The 14,266-nt window shown below is 34.7% G+C and overlaps 2 protein-coding genes and 1 pseudogene across 2 annotated transcripts; 1 reads left to right on the top strand and 2 right to left on the bottom strand.

The window, feature by feature from the left end:
- Positions 1-291, bottom strand: part of LOC139900230 (purple acid phosphatase 5-like) — a 58,473-nt pseudogene extending 58,182 nt beyond the window's left edge.
- Positions 292-4,442: 4,151 nt separating this feature from the next.
- On the top strand, positions 4,443-5,971 carry LOC139896551 (probable ubiquitin-conjugating enzyme E2 16). The gene is made up of 6 exons (XM_071879200.1): positions 4,443-4,495; positions 4,762-4,865; positions 5,183-5,285; positions 5,369-5,432; positions 5,529-5,617; positions 5,728-5,971. Exons 1-6 carry the CDS (start codon positions 4,466-4,468, stop codon positions 5,821-5,823), a joined length of 486 nt encoding a protein of 161 aa, XP_071735301.1. The 5' UTR covers positions 4,443-4,465; the 3' UTR covers positions 5,824-5,971.
- On the bottom strand, positions 5,926-9,042 carry LOC139896550 (folate transporter 1, chloroplastic-like). The gene is made up of 11 exons (XM_071879199.1): positions 8,888-9,042; positions 8,719-8,795; positions 7,933-8,009; positions 7,728-7,818; positions 7,520-7,613; positions 7,313-7,386; positions 6,914-7,021; positions 6,681-6,752; positions 6,558-6,578; positions 6,377-6,444; positions 5,926-6,268 (listed from the first exon to the last, which is right to left on the bottom strand). Exons 1-11 carry the CDS (start codon positions 9,018-9,020, stop codon positions 6,136-6,138), a joined length of 948 nt encoding a protein of 315 aa, XP_071735300.1. The 5' UTR covers positions 9,021-9,042; the 3' UTR covers positions 5,926-6,135.
- Positions 9,043-14,266: the final 5,224 nt, after the last annotated feature.

Below are 14,266 nucleotides of genomic sequence, written 5' to 3'. Positions count from 1 at the left end.
GGGCAACATATGAAGATTTTGGGACAAAATACAAAGACTTTGAGGGAAAAAAAAAATCCACCGGAGCTAAAATCAAAAAATTCAAAATTTTTTCGCCCGTGCTAATAGAGTTTCAATATGAGCATATAGGTCGAAAAACACCTGTTCGGGAGCATTGTAACCACTAGGTGGAGGGAAATCTTTTTTCGGGATTTCAATGGAAGGCGCGGCGACTCGAACATAGCTACTTATGACACCTGCGTTACATATTCCGTTAAATAAGAACGATAAGAACGTTACAAGCCACAACATTCTAACAATGAATTGAAGTTGGTGGGTTGAAATTTTGGAAATAGGGTGTTAGATTTATAAGCTCCAAGAAATGTTGAGTTCTGTTAGAATATTACTCGTATATAGTAAGGTCACTCCCTATCGTAACTAAACTATTCATCATTTTAACCTTCCACATCAGCGCCACATCAACACCAATATTCTATAACTAACCCATAACAAAACACTCCCTAACCATTCCAGCGGTGGCTGAGTGGTATCCTTGGTTTCACTTCGGTGGGGCCAGGGCAAGGGGTAGCAGTGGATTCAAGTTCGAATCTCACTCTTTAAAAATACCCGTGGTAGGCTTACTTACCATAAGCCGGGTTGCCCCTCGGAAGGTTTTACCGACCTATTCAGGACCCAGATCCGACCCGCCTGCCCCTCGGGATGGTTTAAGGTTCGGATCCCTGTAATATGGTTCGGGTTTCCTGCCCGAACGCGTGTGTATCTGCAAATGATGACTAGGCTTCGGTCCGGACTGATACAAGCTTGCCGTTCAAAAAAAAAAAAAAAAAACAAAACACTCCCTATCATGGCTAAAACAATAAACTTCTTAATATACAACGTACAAGCATTAAAGCATCAAGTCCAAACAATAAAAAACTATTGGGACTCACAAATTCTATAACTAAACTTCAACATCCGTTAAATCCATGGTGAAAGCGGATAACTAAAGCGGGTAACTAGTTCGTGCCTATGGTTAGTTACGGGTAATGACGAGTAATGAGCGGGTAACTAACGGATAACTAACTATAGGGAGTGGTCTAATATTCTTGTATTAAGATTTGTTCAAGTGGATCTCCAAATTTGTAGTGACAATACATTCGAGAGAAAGAAAATGAGATGTGATAGCATCAAACCCCTGTTTTGAGGATTTTAACTTTTGACTAATTTACCTTTTAAAAGTTCAATGATACTTACTGATAATTTCATTATAGCTATTTATTAATAAATTGTATATTATATATGATGTATATATATAACTCATTCATGTATAAATGTATAATTATGATGAATTTATTGAAAATGGTAGTAACAAGTTTTGAGGTCAGCCGCGCGTTGCAGCGGCGGACCCCTTATTTTTTATATATAAACATATTTAGTCAGTTTTTCGTTTTCCCTTGTACAGACCATATGTTTTAAATTAATACTTAAACGCTAATAACCCTAACTAAATCACAGGAAAAATATGTTTTAAATCAATAATTAAAATGAACACAAATTAAATATTCTTGTTATTTATTAGTAAAATGTGAGAGTAGGAAAAATTTGCAAAGAAAAAGAGGAAAAGAAGTGAAAAGAAGATTTTAAATAAAATATATATAAAAAAATGTGTTCAAGAAAAAAATAAAAGAAGTCATATATAAATATTGTAAGAAATGTTAAATTAAAAAAAGATTTTAAAATAAAAGAATGAGAATGGGGGATTGAATTAAGAAAAATAAATAATAAGGGGTCTATTATGAAACATAAAAAATGTTGGAAAGTATGTATAATATCAACATAATAGTTAAATATATAACGAGTAACAAATAAAAACACGATAGTATTCGAGTATTCATAGGCAAGGTTGACGTTTGAGAACGTCTACATGGGCAAAAAACAACAAATGAATGAAGAAAAGTTTGGTAATTTTTTTTTTTTAGAACACCAAACTCGCGTATCATACATAATTTTATACGAATAATGTCCTCTCATGATCTCTAGATCAAAGAGGCTCCTCAATTCCTCTAAGCAAGAAGCCTCGGGTATTCAGTAATTTATTATTATGTCATTCAATTTTTTTTATCAAATTATTAATCATAACTTCGCACATCAAACTCTTCTCAAAACTCACTCCCTTCCACAAATCTTATTATATATATTTTTTTCACAAACTTGACACGTCACAATTATATTACCAAAATACTTTCAAACTTTGTCACCAATGGCTGTAAGCGAGCCGATCCGAGCCCGAGCTTGGTAGTGTTCGAGCTCGGCTCGTTTTGATTTCAGAAAGCTCGAGCTCGGCTCGATTCGAGCCTTAAATTTTGAGCTCGAGCTCAGCTCGTGATTAATTTGAAAAGCTCGAGCTCGGATCATTTTAGGCTCGTTAATTATTATCTAATAATATAAAAGCTCGGCTCATAATATAAAAGCTCGGCTCATAATATAAAAGCTCGATTCGTTAAACAAATCTCAAGCTTCAAACTATGTGTTGCAACTTATTAGTTATTTCTTGTCATGTGTACTAAGTGTTAAGTTTAATAAGAGGATAACGGCTAAGGCCTTCACTCAAATAGAAGTATAAGCTAATCTTAACTCTCCTACCCATTTTATAATGCTTCTCTTCTATTGTAAAATTATCTCTGAGACGATGTGGGAAGGGGAAAGTAGTAGCAATCAAATAAAAGTCCCATTTAAAAGTGCTAACAGTATTTAAATTTAAATAAGAAAATGATGATACAGTACGTATGTGCATTCATGTGTCTATCAACATAAATTTCATAGTTAGATGAGAAAACGATATGATACGTATGTAAATTCATATGTGTATCAACATAAATTCCAATTTGATTGTGAATATAGTTTACGTATCATGTAGCTCGTCATTTACAGCCCAAAATATTATTATTATTATTATTATTATTATTATTATTATTATTATTATTATTATTATTATTATTATTATTATTATTATTATATCATGTAATATGTAATTAATAACTATAACTATAACTATATGTATAATATTATTACAAAAAATGACATATTTATAGTATATAAATGAAAAGCTCGTTTAGGCTCGCGAGTCTGTTCGAGCTCGAGATATGAAGCTCAAGCTCGGGCTCGTTTACTAAACGAGCTTCAAAATTAGTTCAAGCTCGGGCTCGAGCTCGTTTAAGCTCGGCTCGAATCGAGATTTTAACGAGTCGAGCTCGAATAGCTCACGAGTAGCTCGGCTCATTTACACCCCTAGTCACGATATAAAGTGATCACCACCATTGCTCACCTTGAAAAAAAAAAGGTATAATACGACAAAATTCATTTAACCAACGTTACTTTTGTTCTATTATCACATGCATTGTCAACAAGTCAACTTTCGATTGGAATTTATTAGGGCATTTGGACTAGTCAAAAGGAACCAAAATACCTATTTGCTTCTCCACCCATTCGTTCATGTACACTTAATCAGCCGTCCACTTGCAAAAGTGTATATTCCATGTCAGCAAATGGCATTGACTCTTGCTTTTTATAATTTATACAGTATCTAACAGAATCTTACACGTAGAAGTATGAACATAATCGTGCACCGAATTATACCAAAATTAGTGACAGGGAATAGGGAAATGCAATAAAAGCACCACAATAATTGACATATCAAAAGTTTTAATTTGTTATTATACAGAATCTACTTCATTCAAGCTTTGTAATAAACCTTAATTTTGCAAAACAGAGCTTGAAGTTCTAAGTAGTAGGTAAAACATTCGTTATGCTCGTTTTTCCCCAAGAAAAACGAACAATACAGTAGAAATTATGTAATTTAATACTCGATAAAATAATAACCTCGATAAAATTAATTATTTGTTAGGTCCAAATTTGGAACAAGTACAAAATTGTATCTCAATTGATAAAATAATAAGATAATAATTTTTTTTTTGAGATCAATATAAATATATTGGCCTCAGTGAAACTATAAATTAATAATTACTACATTTTTTTTGAAATTTCAATGTACATTGAACTTGACAAGTTCATTAATGTGTGAATGTACATACATGATAATTTTAAACGTCATTGTTTATGTTTTATTCAAATAGGTAAACTGAACAGACATGATAATTTCGAATGGCGATGCATTAGTTTGAGACTTGCTCACAAATATAAGCCAATTTTTTAAATTAATAATTTATTAAATTATTGATATAATAATATCCCGCTAAATTAATAAAATATCCTAACCCCAACATTATTAATTTATAGAGATTTTACTGTAATGTAGTGTGAAATAAAGTACTACCTAATAAATAACTCAAAAGACACAGATTGATAATATCCAATAGTTAAGGGACTATTTATGTACATTCTTCATAAATCATAAGTATAAATATAAATACTCGGTGTATCTGTCACACCTACACCGGCAATATATCTTTTTCTCTCGTCGACCATCATGACCGGCTCCTCAGCTTCTTCTCGCAAGGTTGATCTTTCAGCTAATTTTTTTTTTTAATCTTTCAGCTAATTATTCTACATATTTGTTTGTTATTATTCATTATTTATAATCCAAGAGTTATTACATTATGTTATACAGTATGTATTTGTTGAATTATTATGTGTGTCACTGACTTTGTTTTCTTAAAAGTTAAAATTCGTGTTAGTGGTCAATTTGACTATAATTATGATTATGATTATGAATTTATGATTAATGTTTTTGATGTTGATTGATACTGTAATTGATTGATTTAGGTATTGAGTAAAATCGCTAGCAATCGACTTCAAAAAGAGTTGGTTGAGTGGCAGGTCAATCCTCCTCCTGGATTTCATCACAAAGTCACTGACAATCTCCAAAGGTTCTTTTATTTATTCAAATTTATTTGATTTTTCTCAGATTTTTTGGACTATAACTGTTGATGTTGATTAATAGGGAGTAACAATTGTAATAATAGTATCATTATTATTACTGACATTGACTTTGACTTTGAGATGTTCTACTAGTATTGTATAAAATTTGGCTCCAGTTTCTCATAATAAAAGCTCAAAATTTTTACATTCAAAAGAATAGTAGTAGTAAAAAAAAAAAATATTCTGCTAGATGCAGTGCAGTAATTCTTGTAATGTCAATACGTAAATATGTGAATTATTATTGATTTTCTGCTTGTGTTTGAAGGTGGGTGATTGAAGTGTATGGAGCTCAGGGGACTCTTTATGCTAATGAAAAATACCAGCTGCAAGTTGATTTTCCTGAGCATTATCCTATGGAATCACCTCAGGTCTGATAGATTATTACTTATTTGAAGTGTTTAACTCTTTCAATTGTTTTGCTTATAATTTGTTTAATCATATGATACTACAGGTGATATTTTTGCATCCAGCTCCTTTACATCCACATATTTATAGCAATGGCCATATTTGTTTAGGTAAGTATACATACATTGTATTTTAAGCACCAACCGTTTACTAATACGTGCTATATATATAAATCGCAATCTCAAGGTTTGATTATTTTCATGTAGATATATTATACGACTCATGGTCTCCAGCCATGACGGTCAGCTCTGTCTGTATCAGCATTCTCTCCATGCTATCAAGTTCAACCGTCAAGGTCTGTTTATTTCTTCTTTTAAACATTTTAAAAAGTCTTACTTGAATATGTTTCCTATAAGTACACTATATTGCTTTAGTATTTATAGAGTATGGTCACTATGTCTGCAGGAACGACCTGAAGGTAACGATCGTTATGTTAAGAAATGTAGAAACGGAAGATCTCCCAAGGAAACTAGATGGGGGTTTCACGACGATAAAGCTTAATCAAATGAATACATGTCTAGTTTCTTTCAATTCATCATCTTTTTGATTGTGTAATTCAATTGGCATATTATACAGTTTTTGTTCCGCTTCTTTCAAATTGGCACCGTGAAAAATTCCATTACATTATTTAGTAAAAAATTGTGTTAAATACCTCTATACATATACGCGTTAAAACTGAACTTAAACAATTACCTTCCCTGATCGAGGAAGTTTTATGCAAGTTTGCACCCTATCGTGGTACAATGAATAAAAAGAATAGCTTAACTCTCAACATTGTGTTACAATGACTAGTGTTACTCACTATAATACATGTTAGTTGTTCTTCCCGGTCCGTTTTAGCAAATGCAGAACGTTTTCATACACAATGAAAGTTATGGAAGCTGCAGGAAGATTTTTCAAAAGGTTTGCTGTAATGCCTCTGTAAAAACCTTTAGGACCCTCTAACCTGCAACCCAAATATGAAGAAAGTATCACTTTCCACTTCATATAATCCATGTACAAGAATTATAATTTCATTTACAAGAATTAGAATTTCACAATTGAAAACACTCACTTGGCAGTTTTTGTCATGGCATCCCCGCTATCCACATATCTTGGAACCCCGTCTAACATGGGTCGTTGCTGCAATTAGTAATGATCAATTTAAATTAAAGAGTGAAGAAACCAAAAGGATGAATCTTCATTAAAATAAATAAATAAATAAATAAATAAAAAAGGTAAAAAGATTGCTGTACCTGAAGACGAGAACGAATGACCTGAGAATGTTACCGTGTGGCATGTGGACATATAGACCAAGTTAAAAAAAATGTCATTTTAAACTTAAAATTGTCGAAGGTTTACATCATAATAGTTTGTACCTGGAATGGGTATGTTGCAAGAATGGCAGCCAGTTTAGAGGAGGCTCCTAAGGTTGCATAATCAACTGTGGTCTGAGGCAAAACCGGGAAAACGAAATCAATAATGCATAAAAGTAAAGTACTAAATATATTTCATTAAATACTAAAATAATAGGTACTACTGTAGTATATGCACATGCTAATGGGTAAAAGTGGGTCTGAACCTTGATAAATCATTTTGAAGAGAAGCTTACCAGTAACTCTGAATTTTTAGCATTAGACGGATTACGTTTAGCCCTGAAGTCAACTATAATATCACGAAACTCCTCATATGCTGCAAATTGAATGGCACCATGAGTAACCTGCAGGATAAGATATCAGTATGTAGTTCATTTTCTGAAAAAAATAATTAGTAAGAAAATTAGGAAAAACTATTTTCATGTTTTCATATATATATTATATTAAATATTTGCTTGGCCGCTGTAAATCATAATTCCTTTTAAAGTTTGCTTAAAACGACGCTGAGATGAACAAAAGAACAAGGGAGTTATGTTGGTAAATTGACCAGTATAAAAAGAACATTGAGGATGACAACAAAAGAACATAACATATCTCATAGCATCTAGAACAGAAATAACGATACCAAATCTAACCAGAAAAAGTCCAGGTAAAAGCCCTTTGTATAACGCTCTCCATCCTTCATCTCTCAATATGGTTTTCAAAGCATCTGCATAATATAATTAGGTTAATAAGATCCAACTTTTTATACATATCAGGAGCTACATGAAAATAAATAATGATGATTTAGAAAGCATATTATATGTCCATCTTAACATAAGAGATTGACTGATTGAGCATACCACCAAAACCAGAATATGCCCGATATTGATTCTGAGGAGTCTGAAGTTGTAATCTTGTTTTCACAACCCAAATAGGATTGGTAATAAGACATACCTGCAAATGTAATATTACAGTGGTGAGGACAAAATTAAATTCGAAAAACAAATCAAACGCGTTTAGTTAAGTGATTAATCAAACAACATAAAGCGACGAGTACAACAAACTAACCAACCCTCCTGCTTCCGCAGCTGAAGCAAGATGAATATATGCACTTGTCTTGTCATGACGCTTCATATATCGTTGTTTAGCAGTGTTATAACTATAAACAGAAAACGTGATATGTCAAGAAGTCAATTACGCATGAAAATTGAGTTCCGAGTTTAATGCATGAAAATTATAAAACTCTAGAATAATCAAGTTTCGAATAACATACAAATAAAAGTATAGACCCCATGAGACGGTTGAGCCCAACACTGCAGGACTAAAGCCAGAATAGAGCCCTCTGAGACCCTGGAAAATATGTGTAGCCGTTGAAATACAAGCAAAAATGACAATAACAAATAAAACGTGTATATGCATGCTAGAGGCATGGAAGGAAATGCAATATAAATCTCTTCTGGTTAACTACCGTCGACCGATACATTGATTAGGATCAAGCTTCCATATGGAGGGTCCTAGCTTCTAAGGTACCGGATACCACTAAGCTATTGCTACATTGGTCGATACATTGATTAGATATACACGTATGACGTATGACATTTGATGTCAGTTTACTTTTTGAAATCAATAATAAGCTTTTTTAGCTTAGAATCTCTCTCTTTTTTGCCCTGGTGTTTCATCCTCTTACTGAACATGTACAAGTTAACATGAGGAAACTTTAGATTACGAAAACATAACGCGTTAAGATTACTCATTTATTTCGAATTACGTGTATCTTCATTCTTCAATCAATGCAAAATTTGGAAGAAAAAAACAGTTATGTACAGGAGAAACGGAAAAAAAATCTATTTTAATAGTGGCATTTCATGTTACAGTCAATTTATGTATGTGAAGCTGTGACAACAATTCATATACATACATGATTACATGTATGATCCTATAAATATCGAAATCATGATTCAAACGAACCGGAGCAGATAATGAACTGCAATTTTTATCAGAAAACAAATGATAAACGTATATAGTTTAAGAGAGAACAATAAATAGTGATAAAACGGACCTCTAATCGTCCAATGGTGAAGAGAGCATGAGGAGTGTTCTTATAGCACGGAAGGTTAGGGTTCCGGCCATCATAAACTGTTCAATTTCATTTAATCGTCGATTTAAACAAATAAATCAAAGCTGGAAATAATAAAATTATACTAGTGATTGAACATGATAAGAATTACCCTGAAATCTGGTACGGACAACATCAAGGGGATGAGTAAAGGCGACGGTAGCAAGTCCAGCGATCGAACCAGCGACGGCGTTTTCCCATTTCCAATCCGTCCACGGCGACGCCGAAACCGTCGTCGTCGTCATTTAAAATGCTGTAGCAATGAAGGTTGCGTTGTTAGTTTGAAGAAATGTATGCAAATTGACAAAAAGAAATTCGCGTCCATTTTTTGGGGGCTGACCCGTTTTTTAATATCAGATCCGTTTTATTGATTCGAGTTGAGTCGTTAGCTGAACGGTATCCATCGAGTCATCCATCTATAGGTTGCCGACCCGGTTAGGATATACAAACGGGCCAATATGCAAGTTAATTATCTTCACAAGTCACGTTTCAAAGATATTGTGGTATGTTTGCTGAGGTAGTAGGTAAATTGATTAAATCTTAGTCTAAGACCATTCTCTATGATAAATGTAATTGTTGTGGGAGTAATTTATATTGACGTGACAATGTTATGAGATGAAAAATGCGTAGTAGTAAATATTCTGTTGTAGGTGATGTGGTAAATTATTGGTAGTTCTTTTTTTTTGGCGAAATAACGATAACTTTTATAACCGAAGACGCTTTCAAAAAGAAAATGAAATCAACAAGAACTCAAATGTCTTTAATGAACACGCCAAATCAAATAAAGAGAAGAAATTAAAATCAACAAATCCGGCAAATCAAATAAATGCTTTCTTCGTTGTCTTCGTGGTCCGCCCCTACAACATCACAACCATCACCACCATAACGACACATTGTGGTCGTTGTACCACAACAATACTAAAATAGCCATCGTTGCTCATGCATAGTGCATAGTGAGTAAAAAGAAAAGGTTAGTTCAACACGGATAACATTGAAGAAGTTGCCGACTCCAAGTGATTCGTTTTCAACTTCAAGGACTTTCTTTGGCCTTTTCTCGCTTGGAAGGGTCATTGGTTGGGATTCTGACGAATTTACACTTATTTTCAAAGCTTTTGAACAAAATACACCTTTTACATGAAAATTGCGAATGTACACCATAGGTTCGAACATGGTTTGCACAAACCCATGTTCAAAAAAACTTCGCTGCTTGATAAAAGTCGAACTATGCTCTTGAGCACCAGGTTCGATATAATGACCCGGAAAATTTCGACTTATTTAAACCAATTCTCTATATGATTTAATATTATATATATATATATATATATATATATATATATATATATTATAAGATGTACAAGTAAAACACTAATTGCTACTGTAAAAACGACTTTGCTACAGTAAAACACTATTTGCTACAGTAAATCACTATTTTCTACAGTAAAACACTATTTGCTACAGTGAAAACGTATTTTGCTACAGTGCTACAGTAACACACTATTTGCTACGGACTAGAAAACAAGCAGAAATGAGCTGTTCAGCCTAGCCATGCGATCGCATGGCAAAAGCACTGAAAACCCATGCGATCGCATGGGGACCAAAAACACTATTTGCTGCAGTAAATATTATGTCGACGAACTAGCAAACAAAACGCCATGCGATCGCATGGCAAAAGCACTGAAAACCCATGCGATCGCATGGGGACCAAAATCAGGAAACATGCCTATAAAAGGCAGTTTACTCGACGAAGTATTTACTTAATTTTTTTCTTCTCTCAAAATTTATATTTATATTATAATTATAATTTTAAATTTAAGTTTAATAATAATAAGCTATATACGAGGGTGTTTTTAATTCGGGTTTCAAACCGTTTTAAAATAAGGAAATATTGGGTATTGTTCTTGAATCCAAGACCAACCATACAGTCGTCTACTATCATTACATCTACGCAATTTGCCTACAATATTGAGTCTCAATATTGAACCGTGAGTTTATAGTCTCCCTTTTTAAATACTTTAAATATTTTTGGGCTGAGAATACATGCACTTTATTTTAAACGCAATAAGACACAAGTACATACTAAATTCTACACTGAGTTAAAACAAAAATCCCTTAGTTTTGGTAACTAGTAGCTGCCAGTACATAGGATATGGACTGGTGGGCGAGAATAATTGTATATGGATCCATAGGGCTTGACATCCCCGTCCGAGCTAGAGCGCTAGCCTTTTAACGGAAGTATGTTATTTGAGTTTAAGACACGTTGGTTTGCGTGTATTAAAACGAATGGGGTAATTATCACTATAGCGTTAAGTTTAGTTACCAGGGTGCTCTGTTACGTAGAATCTATTGATAAACTTTTGATGAAATCTTGTGGTCTATCTTTATATATGTTTATGACTCGAGCAATTAAACCTATAACTCACCAACATTCGTGTTGACTTTTTAGCATGTTTTATTCTCAGGTCCTTAGACTGCTTCCGCTGTGATGTGTTTGTTGCCTGCATGGAGTCTCTCATGCTTTGTACAAAGTTTATTGCATTCAAAATAAAACTGCGTTGTGTAATAAATAATTGGACTGTGATGTCAACCTGTAAATTAAAGACTTATGTATTTTGGGGTTTTGCTTATACCTAAGCACTCGCCCACATGTTTATAACTTTCTATGTTTAGAAAGTCACTTATTTTAATGAATGCAATATTTTATCAAAACGTATCATATAGAGGTCAAAACCTCACTGTGGAATCAATGATTAACGTGCCGCGTCAATAGCGATTTTGACGGGTCGTTACAGTTGGTATCCGAGCTTGAGGTCATAGGGAACCAGAAATTACATTAGTGTGTTTAACTGGTAATTGTTAGGATGCATTAGTGAGTCTGGGCTATGACCATATCTGTTTTTACTGATTTTTGCTTATCATTTGATCAAAAACATTATATGTGATATATTTATATGCTAACGTAATTGTTGTTTCAATTATGTGATAGATGACTTCTTCTAATCCTATCATTTTGTACGACTCAGAATCGGACACTGAATCTATTCTATCCACAACTGAAAAGGGCGTTCCAATACCTATTAAAGAAGAAATTGTGTTAGCCGGGGAATCTCAAATCCCGGTAAACCCAGAGGAGGTCCCAGCTCCACCCAACTCTAGTTTTCCGGAGCCACAGTATCGTTGGCATGGACCCATGATCCCTGTAGTAAGCGAGGGTCGTCCATTTCTAAACGAACATGGACATTGGGCCAGATACACCGCCGACGGGCGGGTTGTGAATATATTGCCTGGCAGATTTCGGTTCATGACCACCGGTACATATTCTCGTACACATGATGCAGATAGTTCGTCATCATATTCTCCTACACATGACTCAGACAGTTCGTCATCAGACGAGATCAGTGAGGAATAGGATTTCGCTAATGAAATAAAAGAAGTCACTGAGGACCATTCGATCCGTAACCACCCTTATTGTATTAAACCCACTGAGGCAACGGGTACCTCAAAACCCCAATCAAAAATTAAATACACTGCCAGAATGTCTGTCGAACCATGTGCACACAAACAATTGGTAGAGAGAACCAAAAGGGAAAGAAGTATGATTGGTCCACGGAACAGGAATCCTCATTTCAGTTATTAAAGAAGAAGTTAACGTCTGCACCCATTTTGTCATTACCGGAAGTAAATGATGATTTCGTGATCTATTGTGACGCTTCGCGCCAAGGTTTAGGATGTGCATTAATGCAACGCACCAAAGTTATCGCATATGCCTCACGACAACTAAAAATTCATGAAAAGAACTATACGACGCACGATTTGGAACTTGGAGCAGTAGTTTTTGCACTCAAAATATGGAGACACTATCTATATGGCACCAAGTGTACAGTGTACACCGACCATAAGAGTCTTCAGCATATTTTTGATCAAAAACAACTCAATATGAGACAACGTCGCTGGGTAGAGTTGTTAAACGATTACGATTGTGAAATCTGTTACCACCCCGGAAAGACTAATGTTGTAGCTGATGCCCTAAGTCGGAAAGAAAGAGTAAAACCTCTTAGGGTCCGAGCTTTGAACATTACAATTCGTACTGATCTCACAAAGCAAATTCAAGCAGCACAGTTAGAGGCTTTAAAAGCAGAAACCGAAAAAGGCGAAATGAGCAAAGGGTTAGAAAAACAAGTTAAAGTAAAAGCCGATAGAACCCTGTATTTAGCTGGTAGGATATGGGTACCAAGACATGGTAACCTAAAGCAACTAGTACTGGATGAAGCACACAAAACGAGGTACTCAATTCATCCAGGAAACGGGAAAATGTACCACGATCTCAAGAAGTTCTATTGGTGTCCTAATATGAAGACAGAAATTGCTACTTATGTTAGCAAATGTTTGACGTGTGCAAAGGTCAAAGCTGAGCACCAAAAGCCATCAGGATTACTGCAACAACCAGAAATTCCGCAGTGGAAATGGGAAAGAATAACCATGGATTTCATTACGAAATTGCCAAGGACTGCAAGTAGTCATGATATTATTTGGGTGATAGTTGATCGTCTAACTAAATCAGCTCACTTTCTACCAATAAAGGAGACAGACAGTATGGAGAAATTAGCACACCTATATTTGAAGGAAGTAGTTTCCAGACATGGTGTACCCATCTCTATCATATCTGATCGCGACACCCGATTCACATCATGTTTTTGGCAGTCATTACAAAAAGCATTGGGAACTCGATTAGATATGAGCACCGCTTATCACCCACAGACAGATGGTCAAAGTGAAAGAACAATACAAACATTGGAAGACATGTTACGGGCATGTGTGATTGACTTTAGAACCAGTTGGGATCGACACTTACCGTTGGCAGAATTTTCATATAATAACAGCTATCATACGAGCATCAACGCAGCGCCATTTGAAGCACTTTATGGTAGAAAGTGCAGATCTCCTATCTGTTGGAGTGAAGTAGGAGAAAGACAACTTAATGGACCAGAAATTATTCATGAAACCACTTAAAAGATCATTCAAATACAACAGCGATTGAAAACGGTGATGAGTCGTCAAAAGAGTTATGCTGATTTAAGAAGAAAACCGCTAGAATTTCAAGTGGGCGACAAAGTCATGTTGAAAGTGTCACCCTGGAAAGGCGTTGTACGATTCGGTAAACGAGGAAAACTAAGTCCTAGGTACGTAGGACCCTTTGAAATCACCGAAAGAATTGGAGCAGTTGCTTATCGATTAAAGCTACCGCAAGAACTTAGTAGTGTTCACGACACATTTCACGTGTCAAATTTGAAGAAATGTTTAGCTGAAGAGGATGTCGTAATTCCTCTTGACGAAATACGAATCAATGATAAACTCCATTTTGTCGAAGAACCTGTTGAAATCATGGACCGTGAGGTCAAACAACTAAAACAAAGCAAAATACCGATAGTTAGGGTTCGTTGGAACGCTAGACGAGGACCCGAGTTTACTTGGGAACATGAGGATCAAATGAAGC

The sequence above is a fragment of the Rutidosis leptorrhynchoides genome, chromosome 3 (genome assembly GCF_046630445.1).
Source record: "Rutidosis leptorrhynchoides isolate AG116_Rl617_1_P2 chromosome 3, CSIRO_AGI_Rlap_v1, whole genome shotgun sequence".
Lineage (NCBI taxonomy): Eukaryota > Viridiplantae > Streptophyta > Magnoliopsida > Asterales > Asteraceae > Rutidosis > Rutidosis leptorrhynchoides.
Note: the sequence above shows the minus strand (reverse complement) of the source record. Positions and strands in the feature narration are given on the sequence as shown.